Source organism: Miscanthus floridulus, chromosome 10, assembly GCF_019320115.1.
Source record: "Miscanthus floridulus cultivar M001 chromosome 10, ASM1932011v1, whole genome shotgun sequence".
Lineage (NCBI taxonomy): Eukaryota > Viridiplantae > Streptophyta > Magnoliopsida > Poales > Poaceae > Miscanthus > Miscanthus floridulus.
The window spans coordinates 133,464,544-133,479,998 of NC_089589.1; the positions used below are offsets into that span (position 1 = coordinate 133,464,544).

Here is a 15,455-nt window from a genome sequence, read left to right on the forward strand (position 1 = left end):
ATGTATTGCCTTTAACAAAAGCGGCTGTGGTGGCAGTTGTCAGCAGCGTGGAAACCCAAGCTCTCCATCTACCTAGATCCAAAGCCCAGTATCAGTTCCAGAAGCAAGGAAAAGAACAAACTATCAAGCAAGCACAAATTAAGCTATTATTATAGTTAATTAACAGTACCTGCATTTATCAATCATCAAGCAAGGCATAACGTGCGTGCAATATATATAACAGCAGCATGCAGGTTCCATTCTAAGTTTGGTACTCGATTCTTGTAGTGTGTAGCAAGGATTGGATCGTGGCCTTTTTTTTTCCTTTTTCCAGCTGGTCCATCTTATATATATAAGCTAAGGCTCATGCCTGATGCCTTGCCATTTGCCTTACACCCTCAAGAGAAGTTAGCCCAACTGAGACGCAAGCAGTACCTGCAAATTGAGGTGCCTCCATCCTCTATCCCGAAACTATATATGCAGTGAATACTTTAAAGTTCATTTCTGTAATGTCTTCTTACTTGCTTGCTTGCATTGTTCGACCATCCTTTTCCATTATATTCTCTAAACTTCACCTATATATGTATTTAGAGAACCATGCCATAAATATTTCCCACATATATCTCTAGGTTTTGTTCTGTATACTGTAATACCTTATCACCATTTTTCTTGTGTGAAAATTTCATGAGAGAACTACCATATCTTGAATTTAGAGAGCAGTGTAGCCTCGCCATTTTCATCAAAAGCGTAGCCTCTCTATTGATGGAGAGTGAGAAGGGTGGTTTTAGATTGCAAAAGAGATGGAGAGTGCTTTAGAGAGTCCATAGGAGTCTGGCTTTTTGTTATGTTTTCTAAATTTTATGATAAAGCGGTGCGTAGAGATCCACTTGGAGAAGTTTGTTTCTCTAGCTAGCTATACATGCATGCATGTTCTATTCACATTAATGCAGGATCATGCCTGTAAAATGTATCTGTAGCGAATCTACATGTTAACTGCCAGTTCTATCCTTCTAAAAAACGGAAAAAAGAATGAGCGAAATAGGTAGCTAGAGCGAGGCTGGTTCTTTTCCGGCGTTAGTTTTAAACTCCCCGCTGCTCGCCTTTTGGTGTAAGTATAAGCATACTAACGTCTCGATCTTTGAACTCCCAGCTGCTCGCCCTTTTGGTGTGAGTAAGCATATTAAACGTCTAGTATCCCTTGGCAAATCCTAATTCACTTTAAAACAATAGATCTAGATTGAAAAAAATTTTATCATGATCCAAATTATATTATGAGGCTCTAGTATAAGGTGATTTAGTACAAGTGGCACAAAAGAATAAATGATCTAGTGGTTGTTCTGATGAAACAAGTGTATGATTCTGATGTACTTGTATATGTATAGGACGGACGTCTGGGGGAGCCATGGCCGCAATCTTGGATGCTATGGGACCCTATGTGATGCAGCTGATAGCCGACATGGCAACAAAAGAGGTGAAGATGTTGCTGGGCATATCTGGCGATATTGAGAAGCTAGAGAACAACATGGAAAGTATCAAATGCTTCCTTGCTGACGCTGAGAGGAAGCGCATCACTGAATTGAGGGTGCAAAGATGGGTTCAGAAGCTCAAGAACGCCATATATGACGCCACTGACATCCTAGACCTATGTCAAATCGAAGCTGACAAGCAGAGGGAATCGAAAGGTAGCAGCACGGTTGAAAAGGCTCCAGGTTGCTGCCGGCCATTGCTCTCCTGCCTACGGAATCCCGTGTTCGCACACAAGATAGGCAGCCGCATCAAGGAGCTCAACCAGAGGCTGGACAACATATATGAAGAGGCTCACAAGTTCAACTTCAGCAATCTAGGATCCCACCCAGAACAGAGGATGTCCACTGGAGAGAAGGTGACATCTGAGTTTGTTGAGTCAGCTATTGTTGGTGAGAAAATTGAGAGGGAGACAAGGGAGCTTGCTCAAATGCTAACCATCAATGGACACTACGACATCAAAGTGGTGGCCATTGTGGGCACAGGAGGCATGGGCAAAACCACCTTGGCCCAGAAGATCTTCAATGAGACCACCGTCCAAGGACACTTCAAAGTGAAGATATGGCTAAGCATCACCCAACACTTTGATGAGGTTGAGCTTCTCAGGACAGCAATTGAGCATGCTGGGGGAGTCCATGGTGGGGTGCAAGACAAGACCCTCCTCTCATGGAGGCTCACCAACACCTTGTCCATGGGTAGGTTTCTCCTGGTCCTGGATGATGTGTGGAGTAATGTATCATGGAGCAATGTGCTTAGTGTTCCAGTCAGAAATGCAAGTAAAAATCAACAAGGCAATTGGGTGCTAATCACTACAAGATTAGAAGACCTAGCTCTACAGACCGGAGCCTCCTTCTACCAACATCATGTCAGCCCACTCAACGAAGATGATGCTTGGTCCTTGCTGAACAAACAGTTGCCGCCAACACCTGGTCAAGTTAGTAAACACATATACCATTTATTTTGCAGTTTAATGCACATTATTCCCTTAACTCTATCTATTCAGGGCCTATTTTGACATAGCAGGTTTAGAAAACTATGGTATTACAAACTAGTTACAATATACAACTCCTAGTAAAGCCATAAGTACGTATCCAAATTATCGAGCTTTGTTGTTGAGTCTAAAGTGACTCATGAATATGCATCAAAATGATCCACACTAATCCATTACGTGTCCACCTATACAGGTTTGAACCTTTGAGATATAAGTCTTAGAAGTTTGTGGAAATGTTTAGTACCTATATCTAATCAAATTGCTTGTCTTTGTGCCCTTTGTCTCTCTTTTATTCTTTATACATAATAACCATATAGATACTATGTTACCTCTACCGAAGTGTGATAATTTGACCAAGTAATCTATATGTTTTCATCAATATTCACTATTTCTTCCTTTTTGTATCACAAAACTATGTGTCCGCAATGGTTATAGTCCATGATGAGCTACGTTGTCATGGACTACATCGTTTATTCTATTATTAGTCATTGTAATTTTCTATGCATATATCTTAAGTTGAAACTCTAGTTGTATATTCACCTATTAAGAAAAAATAGCATATATTAGGGAATGACCCCCATTACATGGAAGGAGCCACCTTGCAACAAGACATAAAAGCTTAAGAGATCCTAAAGACAACATCCACAATGATAACCTAAACAACACATATTTGAGAATGATTTTCAAGTTAAATCCCACAAAAGTGCCAGAAAGTTTTGATAATGGTTCATTGGAAACATGGTGAACATTGTGTAACACACCAGCCCGTTAGAAGCATGTAGTTGTGTTGTTGGCCCATGTGACCAGGGAGGGGTGTACCAAGGGGTGGTTCTAGGCATCTGCTGTGTGTGGTGAGCTGACGAGGACATCAGCCCTTCATGAGATGAATGTAACACCTCAGCCTGTTAGATGCCTGTTGTTGGCCCATGTGGCACATGAGCAGTTACAATTGGTGGGTTTATTACCACCTTATATATTTATTAGGGTGATGTCTTGTCATTCGAAAAATAGCATCTTTGGGTTAAATCCTTTTACACAAATTGAGGACTGAAGTGCAAGAGAGGTGCTAGTGTATGCAGGTCCGTTGCACTTGAGGAACTGCGTCAAATAAGAAAATTCTAGACGCAGAGTATTACACACTCTCATTGGATAATGGCACCAAAAACTTCCTAGTGATGCCCTTGAAACTGTATTAATTATTGCTTTCGTGATTCAAAAATAATTCTCATTTTTTGTTTTATTTAAAAGCTTGTCCGGACAAATGACACATCTTTTTTCAAAACTCTTAGGCATTCTTTCGTAGCAACGCACGGGCCTTCTTTCATATATTAAAGACCAAAAGGTTTCTTTATCTTTCATCAATCACAATTGCCCGATGGGATCGAACAGACTCAGTCTGTTCCATTTGTGTACAAGTTAGAGTAGGATGTCTAAGCATGATGCAGAGTCTATTTCCAAAACAAATTGGAATACAAAAGTGTTACCATGGTCCACCACATTTACCTATGTCCGTACAAATTAAGTGTTTAGGCATGGTGCATAGCCCGATTCCAAAATGAAATGGAACAAATAACATAATTGTTGAGAGTTTCCTCCGGTACACATATGAGTAAAAATATAGCATGTCTCAAGGCACAATATAGAGTTTGATTTTAGATGAATTGAAACACATGAAGTGATTACTAAATAGATATCCAGCACTACATGAGTAATCTAACTACATGACAAAGTTCCCATTGCAATGCACATGTATGTTTGCTAGTAATAACCTAAAGAAAACCCCTAATATGCATCCAAATTATCCTTCTCTATCATCACGAAAATAACAAAAGTAACACCTAAATATGCATCTAAATTACCCATATTTTTCATTAGTAAAAATAATCTAGGTAACATAAACATCTGCATCTAAATTATCGACTTGTACGACTATAAAAAGGTAATAAATGTACCTTTAAATTTGCTTCAATATTTTTTTAGTATTAAACATAATCTAAGGTCACTTATAAGTCTCCAATAAATTACTCATCTCTCCCATCTACATGTAAGATTGGCCACTAAATCATAATTTGATTTTGGGAATTTATGCATATTTAAGGCATGCTTGATTGGATCTCAAAATTTTCCATGTCAAATATTCAGTTGTGAAAAGTTGCACAAAAATATTTGTCATCGATTTGTCAACCTAAATGTGCGATGTAGGCAAATTTAGGTAGCAAACTGAATGGAACAAAAAATTTAGCGTCCATCAACAAATCAGCCAATGCATTGGGCAGAACTGCCATGGACAGCTCCCAATGTGAGGTGGGCCCACAAATTCCAAACTCAACCTTTCTACTCCCTCTGTTCCATAAATAAAGCAATTCTCACTTCCCAAGAAGTCAAGTAATTTAAATTTTGATCAAAATTATATAAGAAACTACTAACATTTACGATACAAAGTAAGTGCCATTAAATTATTACAGCATATATTTTCATAATAAATTTGTAGGGAGACATAAATGCTAATATTATTTATTAAAATTTTGTCATTAGAGCTATTTCGGCTAGCACGAATCCCATAATTGCTCTTTTTGTGACAGGGAGTATTTACCATTTTAGCTTCTTCCGTCCGTGCAGGCGGGGCAGCATATACAAAAGATTATATAGTATAACAAATCGGCTAACTGCTTACCATTATTTTACAAATTAAATATTGTAAATATGTTTTATGAGTGGAAATGGTTGTTTGTGCTGGTAGGTACATGGAACAGATCACCTGAAAGTTGTCGGGATGAAAATTATCAGTAAGTGTGGAGGTTTACCACTTGCTATCAAAGTGATGGGAGGACTGCTAAGTACGAAGCCCCGAAGCGAAGGTGATTGGGAGGCTGTTTTGAAGCATCATGCATGGTCAGTAGCTGGATTGCCTAAGGAACTGGACAACGCGATCTACTTGAGCTATGAGGATTTGTCTCCCCAGCTGAAGCAGTGCTTCCTATACTGCTCACTTTTCCCTAAAGGTACAACTATTAGGCAAGTTGAAGTTGGTCCGATGTGGATCAGTGAGGGATTTATCCATCCACCAGACAGAAGCAGTAGTTCATATGATGATTGGCTAGAAGAAATAGCAGAAAGGTATTACCAGGAGCTAGTCACAAGGAATCTTATTGAACCAGAATCAGCTCTCGCTCCATACTCATGCACCATGCAAACTTTGTCATGTATGGTTCCCATGACAATGTTTTAATACCCAAGGGGTTTGGTCAGTTAAAAAATCTAAGAACACTTTTAGGGTTCCGAGTACATTTGGACAAGAATGGGGGCACGGGCTGGTGCAGCTTGGAAGAGATAGGGCCTCTGTCCCAGCTTAGGAAGCTTTCTTTACATGGTCTAGAAAATGTGCCTGCTAGCTCGTCGGCTGGAATGGCCATTATTAGTAGCAAGGAGTACCTTGATTACTTGGAACTACATTGGAGTAGCACCGGATTCATGGGATTGAGGGATGAAACCAACAAGCAGAAGCAGCAGAGAGTAGTGGAGGAGGTAATTGAGAAGCTCAGCCCTCCATCCAGCATACGGCATCTAAGCATGGAAGGATACTTTGGTAGCCGGCTACCAAATTGGATGATGGTTCCAGCTACATGTGGCTTTAAGAGCCTGAGGATTTTAAGGATGGACAAACTTTGTTGTTGCACCCAACTCCCTGACGGTCTGTGCCAGCTCCCTAGTTTGGAGACTCTGGCCATTATTGACGCACCTGCTATCAAGAGTGTTGGGCCTGAGTTCCAGTCACCCTCATCCTTGGCAGTTGGTGGAGGTATTGTCACTACTGGATCAGTAGTAGGTTTTCCTAACCTGGCAACTCTTCATCTGGATGGCTTGTGCGAATGGGAGGAGTGGGAATGGGAGGAGCAGGGTGAGGATGCAACAGTAGATGCCATGGCAATGCCTGCACTCAAGGAGCTCGTAATTCTTAGCTGCAAGCTAACTTGTCTTCCACCAGGGCTCGCCAGTAGCAGGAGGCATGCTCTAAGAGATGTGCGCCTGTACAAGCTGAGCAACCTGACATATATAGAGAACTTCCCTTCAGTCGTGCGGCTTAAAGTATTCGACTGCCCGGAGCTGAGAAGGATCAGCAATCTCTCCAAGTTGCAGAAAATCGAGATCGCATACTGCCCAAATGTGGAGGTGCTAGAAGGAATCCCGTCACTTGACAGCATGGAGATGGAGGACCGCACAATGGAGACAGTTCCGGAATATGTGACAACAGTAACCCCAAGGTATTTCAAGTTGACATGCAACGAGAAGTTGTACAAGTCCTTGTTAACAGGCAGCAGCTCATGTGAGTACCACAAGATCAGCCATATCAAGTCATGCGCTATCGACTACTTTCGCAGAAGATGAAGACTAATTGCTGCACGACCATACCAGAAATAAATCACGTACTAATATTTTCAGGTAACAAGTGTTCCACATTACTTTTGGTTCACAGTGCAGTGCACCGCACCTACATGTGCAGTCATAGTACTTACTACGTAGTAGTACCACTTAATACGCACTCAATTTTGAAGTATCATTATCCATTGATCCTGTATGTAACTAATATATATGCAGGGATCCTTATCGCGGAGCCGCATCCTGCTAGCTTGCAGCGGCCAGTACTCTGTTTTGCTCAATTGCTCTGCTTGATGCTGCCGGTGGGTGGGTCACACCCAGACTGTGTACAGAGGCCTACGAACGACATACTGAGGAATCATTGTAACCGGTGGCGCTCTTGTATTACTTGGGCCTCTATATTTCATCTACTATGTATGTTTTTTTGTTGAAGTAATGGACCTATGTATATTTGTACAAGTAATGGACCTATGTATATTTGTAGGATTTGTAATAAACAGGGAGCAGACATGGGAGCACCATAATGGTGATTATGATGTGCTGTGCTTTCTGACGCAGACAGGGCAAATGTCCAGAACGAGCCTTCCTTGTGAGTTGTGGATAACAGATGAGTGGTGGCTTTGGTGGTCAAATCGACATTATTTGTCCGTCATTCTTTTTGTCTTAAATCGGTCGTTCTAACATTGTGAAGCAAAATCGTCTAAAAAAACAAAACTTGTGAAGCAAAATGACCAAAAAAAATAAAAGCCACCCTGTATTGCCCGACAGACCAATTCATAATTCCACTTGTAGAAGAAGATATCCGTCAAGTAGCATGTACATAATTTTTGTGAAAAAGAAAAAAGTAGCATGTACATAATGATCTTGTTCTTCCCAGCCCATTCTTGTAAAGCAAACAGATACTTGGATGACAACTACACTGAGTGGATTTTTTTTATGAGTCCTTGTGAACACGCAGAAGCTCATCTGAGTACAACAAGATGAGCCATATCGAGTCGCCCACTATCGACTACTCCCTCCGTCCCAAAAAGACCGTTGTTTTAAAAATGAACCTGAACAAGCACCTGTCCAGATTCATTCCTAAAACAACGGTCTTTTTTCTGGAACGGAGGGAGTACAATCACTGAAGATGAAGATTAATTGCTGCATGGCCATATCAGAAATAAATCACGTAGATATTCAGGTAACTAGCACTTATTACTTTTGGCTCACAAGGCAGTGTGCAGTCGTACTACTTTATGCAGTACCGCTTAGTACTCACTTTATTTTTTTCAATTATCTTTATGCATGATTCTTCAGTTATGGCCAAATAGTGTAACGGATTAACAACAGCCACAGTTAACGAGAGACTGCCCTCCTGGTGGCCCATCCAAACACGCCTGGTTGGACTGCGTAGATGTCAAAGTGTGTGAGCTGGGCCTTAAAGCACAGTCCGGTCCGCCCGAAGGAAAATCCAGATCAAGGCTGGATCCACTGAACCCCCTACTAGGCCCAAGAGCAGATAGGGTGTATTGTTGTGTTGCAGGGCCCATAATCTGCTCGTCGCTACCCAGGAACTCCGATGTTGGCGCAGGCGGCTGAATGAGCGCCTCCAGCAACATAGGATCCACGCCTATGCCCCCTGCGGGCCCCAACTCATCTCTGGACAGGAGTTCCATCACGGTGAGGGGCTCGGCGCAAACCTCGCACACGCCCTATGTGTGTATGTACACAAGGAATGGAATGGAATCGAACAAAACATGCCAGCTTAGAGCATCGGCAGTGTGTGTGTCGAAGCCGGTTCTATGCATTTAATGCATGTATGGAACCTGGTACGTTATAGTGTGGGATGGTTTCGATGGAGGAGCAGGTCCAAGATATAGAACCCGCCCCCTTTGCAATAAAAAAATATATCACTCTGACACATGACATAGCTCCAACGGTTCCAACTGCCTTGAGCTGATGAGCATTCAGATTTCAATGATCAAGTGAAATGCAGCGTCACTTGACCATTGCCTTAAAAAAAATAGTGTTCCTTGTTGCTTGCTATAGCACAGCGCTTCTTCAAAAGGAGCCCCAGCCCCAGCAGCCTGCTTCCTTCCTCCCAACAATCCCCCCGCCTCCTCATTCCCAGCGGCCTCCTCCTTTGCTCCCATCAATCTTTCCCTGCCTCCTTGTTCCCAACAACCACACAAAAATAGAGAAGCAAAATCAAAACAACTCAATACTCATATTTCTTAGTTCATATGGAGCCCTCAGAGGGAAGTTTTGGTAGGTTGCTCGCCACTGATCCCAGAAAATCAAAGAGCAGATAACACATGCTTCCAGCACATGCCAAATTTCGCACCAACACTTTCAACCAGACTCAGTTCCCCACCCCACCACCACCATTCAATCACTCCCATTATCCCCAACATAGTCAACCTACTCATGCCATGCACAACTTGAATCCCTTTGGTGGTGTAGGCAACCTCCAACAATATGCCCAGTGTTCACCAAGTTATCAAGGTTTTCAACCACTACCCAACTTTAACTTCCCAGGTAGAATGTTTGTAGGTACTGCTGGTGGTGCATCTTCGCATGGCTTAGATTCAGCAACCCTGCAATCGCAAATAAGAGAGCTGGAGCAAGATGAAGAAAAGGAAGATTCAAGTGCCAGCAGCCCTGATGAAGGAAGGAGGGCTGTGAGAATTAATTACACTGAGGACGAGAACCTACGCCTTGTAAGTCTTTGGATTAAGCATTCAGTAGATCCAATTCGTGGCACAAATCAGAGCAGAGAGGCCTACTAGAACAAGATAGTAGGAATGTTCCATTCGGGCCTGGCCAAAGGTGCAAGAAGAAGGTCAAAAGGATAGTTCAAAAGTCATTGGGGAAGAATTAATGCAGTTGTTGCTAAGTTCAATGGGGTCTATGGTCGAATGACCTTTTGTAGTGAGGAATCTGATGACATGCTGATGGACAAAGCACGTGTTGCATTTAAAAGAAAAAACAAGAAAAAGCCATTTACGCTTGAATATGTCTGGAAGATTCTGGGGAAGGAACCCAAATGGTATAGAAGCATATACCTGCTATGGATTGTTCAGAGAAGAACAAAAGGACAAAAGTAGATGAATCTGGAGCATACACTTCATCTTCCAACCAAGACACAGATAAGGGGGAGACATTCAAAAAAGTACGCCCAGAGGGGCAGAAGAAAGCAAAAGCTAGGATGAGAGGAAAAGGAAAGGGAAAGGCCATACCATAACCTCCCCTTGGCTCGCAGCCAGATGAAGACATGGTTTTGTTTCACGATGCTATGTTGAAGAGAGCAAGTGCACTAGAGAAAACAGCAGAAGCATCAAAGGAAAAAGGTTAGAATGGAAAAGATAGGAAAGGACATGCAAATTTCGGATGAGAAAGCACATATTTTTACAAATTGTGGAAGCATTAGAAAATTGGTCCCCGTATTTTCAGTTAAGGAGAGATGCATTCAGTAAGGTTGGTCTTTCACCGCTGCAAAAATGCACGGCTGCCCTCCGAATGTTAGCATATGGATCACCAGCAGACCTTATGGATGAAGCATTTGGAATTGCTGAAACCACAGCCTTAGAGTGTGTAATCAAGTTTGTTCAAGGTATTAGACACATATATGGGGAGAAATATCTTAGAAGACCTAATGGTGAGGATATCCAACGGTTACTTCAAGTTGGAGAAGCACGAGGGTTTCCAGGGATGTTGGGAAGTCTAGATTCCATGCATTGGTGATGGGGAAATTGCCCAGTTGCATGGAAGGGACAATTTACCCGTGGTGACTATAAGGTACCCACTATCATGCTCTAAGCTGTTGCCTCCTATGACTGCTGGGTTTGGCATGCCTTTTTGGGCACACCTGGTTCGCACAAAAAAAAGAAAAAGAAAAAACACAGACGAAAGTGAAATGGAGGCGGATAGATTACTTGCAACAGCTAAAGCAGTAGCAGCTGGAGGTGGAATCTGACAAGCTCGACTCCAGCAGGCCAGATTAAAGTAGATTCTCAAGACAAAATGACGCAGCTATGTACTGCACTTTTTGATATCGCAAGTAACATGCTCTAGTCTTACCAGCTCTTGACAGAGATCCACAGTGCCTGCTTCCTTGGCTTCACAGAGAATCAGAGTTGAGCTACAGATTCCAAAGGAGAGCAAGGAGAGTCATCGTTCCATCATGGCAAGTTGGCAACATGTACAGTCGTAGTATAGTACTTACGTGCCGCTTAGTACTTATTTTCAGGTGTCTTTATGCATGGACCGTGTAACCAATGTATGCAGCGATCCAGGATTCGTATGGCAGAGCCACACGAATCCTGGATGTTAGAAGCTCGTAGTGGCCAGCGGGAGTGTGAGATCCGATTGGTAGAAGCTCGTCTCTTTTACACAGTAGCAATACACATATTCTGTTCGTGTGGACATACCGTCAAACAGGGAAAGGTGAACCGGCGGCGAAGGTGCAGGAAAATGTGCCTGCACTCTTGTATTCTTTTTTTTTTTGTAGACCGCATATATATATTATTGTTTCTTGTTTTGAAGTAATGGACCAATATTTGCACAAGTCAATGAACCGAATGTGTGGCGAAGAAATCTTTTGTGGTACACTAACAAACAGCAAGCAGCAACATGTACTGTACGCTGACCTGATCCACTTACTCTTTGATCTGTTCACATGTACTATGTTTGTGCAGAAACTGAGCAGAGCACCTGCAATATGTTTGGGCTATTTCGTACCATCTGCTTGCCCCTGCTTTGGTCACATTTCACTTCTAGCGAGACACGGAGGACTCTGTACAACAGATTGCCTTGGGCTGATGGCGCTTGGAGTCATAACATGGTGAAGCAGAGTGCTGGATAGTCATTTTGTTCAGACTCTGGCACTAGCATGTTTCATATTTATTCTTGTGTTCGTATATTTGGGGAGATAATTTATTCTGAGCCCAGCAAGCACTGTATGTTAATCCTCTGCTTTGTAGCCTGCACCAATATACATACATACACATCCTCTGCTTTGAGAGGAAGGAAATCGTAACAGAAACAACAGCTCAATGGAATCAAATCCTCTTGCGTGTGCAGCACCTCTTACTATGAGTTCTGATGTAACGAACTTTATTTATGCAGAGGGAGCGGTGGCTCATCCATCATCTCTAGCAGGCAGATTTCAGTTTTCGACACATGCAAAGACACGATCGACCAGCTACCGCCAAATCATGACAAGCCAAGAAGCCGGTGCGTGGTCGAGGTGCTGGGAAGAAATAAAGTAAAGCGTGCCGGCCTCGATGGATGTCAGCTGGCCTTTGGGCTGGACGACGCCATAGTTTCAACTGCAGCTCAGGAGGAAGCAAAAGTTTCCATTTTTTCCGGGCCACACAGGGCGGCAGGCCATCAGATAATATTATATAATTAGCTAAGTGCTGATATAAACAGCTGGAGAGGCCGGTGAGACTGCAGCACTAGGTATATTATATGCATCCATTCCATGGTAAATCTTTATTTATTTATTTCAGTGTCTGTCATCCAAAAGCAATGTGTTGTGTTGGCATGGCAGATTATTATTATTATATTATACATACCCAGCAGACATAACATGAGAGCAGGAGCAGCCACGTACCAAATTTTTTATTCAGACGAGAAAAAACACTGAGCATCTGAAGGGAAGGGTGAAGAATGGGGCAAGGGAGGACGGACCCTGCAATGTAAAACAACTCAATTAATTAGGAACTTTGCAAATCACCAATCAGCAAGCAGAGCATAACTTGCCGTGTATGAAATACGGAACTCGCCTTCCTACTAGTAGTATTCATTCTGGAGCTCCATCCACCTGCATGCTGGGCATATCTGCTTCCATGTTAAATCCTTAGAGTGTGTTGCAAGCGTTGTATCTATCTTTGTCTCCTTTATTTTTGGCGCTGTTTTTTTCAGGTGCACCTCCCTACAGCAAGCTATACATAACGGCCACACCATACGCACTTGTCACCTTGCCTGTGTCACCGGCAATCACATCCTCAAGAGTCAGAAGCTGAGCAGGTTGCTACTCCGTCCTCTCCCGTTGCCACAGAAATCTTCTTCTTTCACTAGTACAGAAACGTTTTCCGCGGCGGACGATTTTGCTTTTGCGCAGCGGGCAAACGCGTCCGCCAGCGTGAAAATGTCACGGTAAATCGTGGCCTTCCCGCGGCGGACCGCTTTGCCCGCTGCGGTTAATCGAGTTCCTGCGGCGGGCACGTTAGGATGCCCGCCGCGGTTAAACGTTTTAAAAAAAACAAAAAAAACCCAGGAACCCACCGGCGAGCCCATTCTCGAGCCCACTGACGAGCTCATTCACAACCCAATACTGGCGCCACCGCACCTCGCTGGATCCGCCGCCGGGGTCTCCACCTTGCCGGATCTGCCGCCGGGGAGGTCATCCTCGCAGGATCTGCGCCATTGCCGCAGGTTGGGGCCGTCTCGCCGTGGATCTGTGTCGTCGCCGTGTGGATCCACGTCGTGGGAGCAGGGAGTAGACGCGGCCGCCCTGGATCCGCCGTCGTGTGGATCCACGTTGTAGGGACTCGACGCGGCCGCCTGGATCCGCCGCCGTGTGGATCACCCGTCCCTGCGCGCCACGCAGCTCCTCGCCTACGAGAGAGAGATGAGGGAGGTACCGAGAGGAGAGAGAGGGTGGGAGAGAGAGGGAGAGAGAGATACCGGGCACGGCGGCGTGCAGGCGTGGTGCTCTGTGTCCTTGAGGATCTCGTCGAAGTAGCTGTCCATGGAGCAGCTGCTAGGCGGGTCGGTGCCGAGCGCCGGGCACAGGTACGTGTCCGGGTTGGACAAATCCAGGTCCCCGTCGTCCATTGCTGCTGCGGGAAGGCGGGCAGGCGGGCGGGCGCTGGGCAGTCAAGGGCACATCCACCTGGGAACATGACAAACCATCGGAAAATTGTAAGTATTAGTGCTCCGTCGCTGCTCCGGAGACAAACGGATTCGAGGCAGCGGTAGGCGAACAGATTCTACCAGAGACAAACGGAACGAGCAAATCCGTCGGAGCGAAGAGCGGAAGGGGTTCCTTGCCTACCACCAGCAGTGGGGGAAGGCCAATCCAAGCCCCGGATGGGCGGCGGTTGCGACGACGAGAAGGGGAAAAGGGGCGGAGCGGACGGAGACGAAGGGGAAGAGGAGTCGATGAATCTGGACGGGGACCTGTTGCGCGTAGGGCGGCGGAGGGGGATGAGAGGTAAGAGGACTGAAACCCTAAGTGTTCATTTTATACCAGTACCCGCTACGGGCCTTGCCCTGGGCCTCGGACTTAACCGAGGCGGGCTTTATAGGATGCCCGCCGCGGTAAATCGATTTACCGTGGCGGACCTCTTAATATGCCCGCCATGGAAAATAGGTATTTTCCGTGGCGGGCATATTAAGAGGTCCGCCACAGTAAATCGATTTACCGTGGCGGGCAAAAGTGTCCGCCTCAGTAAATAAAAAATGCCCGCCGCGGTAAATCGTGGGATTTACCGCAGCGGGCAAAAATAGGAGCCCGCCGTGGAGAGTGTTATCGCAACGCTGCGCAAATTTGTTTTTGCAGTAGTGTTTGAAGAGGCATAATAATGCCTCTTGCTTGCATCGTTTCTTCTCTACTGTTTCAATTGCATGTGTATATATGTATATGTTTGCTTTCGCTAGCTAGCCAATCTGTATGCACGTATTCCAGCGTCAACATTTATATACACTCCATGCCTTGGATGAGACCCTGCAAACCCCGTAGGTTAACATTTTAGATCGAGTCACTTGGTAATCATTAATTATATATTCTCCTTAAATGAGCCTTGCATCCAGTTTAGATATGAGTTAGCTAATCTTAAGGTGATTTAATTAATCTGGTGCGTGCACACTGGCCCCTAATTACATTGGCTGCTCATTACAATTAATATAACGAAAGACCAGTTAAATGAGCTTGCAGCTATTCCGATGAGACTAATCTGTGCTGGGTTACTTGTTTACGTAGGACGTCCTCTGGAGCCATGGCCGCCATCCTGGATGCTATGGCACCCTACGTGACGAAGCTGATAGCGGACATGGCCATACAAGAGGTGGCCATGTTGCTGGGTGTGTCTGGCGAGACTGAAAAGCTCAAAGATAACATGTACGAGGCATAATCTTAGAGAACTTAGAGAACTAAACCTGTACGAGCTCACCAACCTGACACATGTGGAGAACTTCACTTCAGTTGTGGAACTTGACGTGTTTGACTTCGCTAAGCTCAAGAGGATCAGCGGACTCCCCATGTTGTAGAAGATTAGGATCGTTCACTGCACAAAGCTAGAGGTTCTAGAAGGTGTACCAAACAACTATGGACACGCTTCCAGAATACCTGCAAGCTGTAAACCCAAGGTATCTCAAGTTGGATGGCAACAAGAAACTATACGAATCCTCCTCATCTCCATGTAGCTTCGAATGGGACAAGATCAGCCACATTGGAAGGCACAAGATTGTCTGCCTCGAAGAATGAGACACAGACCAAGACTGTTAACTGCATAGCTGCATCGGAGATGGCTCGTGTGTTAAATTGCATTAATTCACTAGGCCGGAAGTGGGTTTTCATATTAGTAATTATTGC

General features: G+C 44.3%; 2 protein-coding genes across 3 annotated transcripts in view; both read left to right on the plus strand.

Moving 5' to 3' along the window:
- The first annotated feature begins 1,435 nt into the window (after positions 1 to 1,435).
- On the plus strand, positions 1,436 to 5,723 carry LOC136489699 (putative disease resistance protein RGA3). Its single transcript, XM_066486265.1, has 2 exons — positions 1,436 to 2,437; positions 5,235 to 5,723. Exons 1-2 carry the CDS (start codon positions 1,436 to 1,438, stop codon positions 5,721 to 5,723), a joined length of 1,491 nt encoding a protein of 496 aa, XP_066342362.1.
- A 63-nt stretch (positions 5,724 to 5,786) lies between these two features.
- The window catches only part of LOC136485763 (putative disease resistance RPP13-like protein 1), a 31,017-nt gene continuing 21,348 nt past the window's right edge, over positions 5,787 to 15,455 (plus strand). Inside the window, exons 1-2 of one of the 2 annotated variants that reach the window (XM_066482605.1) lie at positions 5,787 to 6,934; positions 7,091 to 7,241. In XM_066482605.1, coding sequence (XP_066338702.1) covers positions 5,900 to 6,880 — 981 coding nt within the window. In that variant the 5' untranslated portion in view covers positions 5,787 to 5,899 and the 3' untranslated portion in view covers positions 6,881 to 6,934; positions 7,091 to 7,241. Of the gene's footprint in view, positions 6,935 to 7,090; positions 7,290 to 15,455 lie in introns of those variants that run through there. The other variant, XM_066482604.1, reaches the window with a different exon arrangement.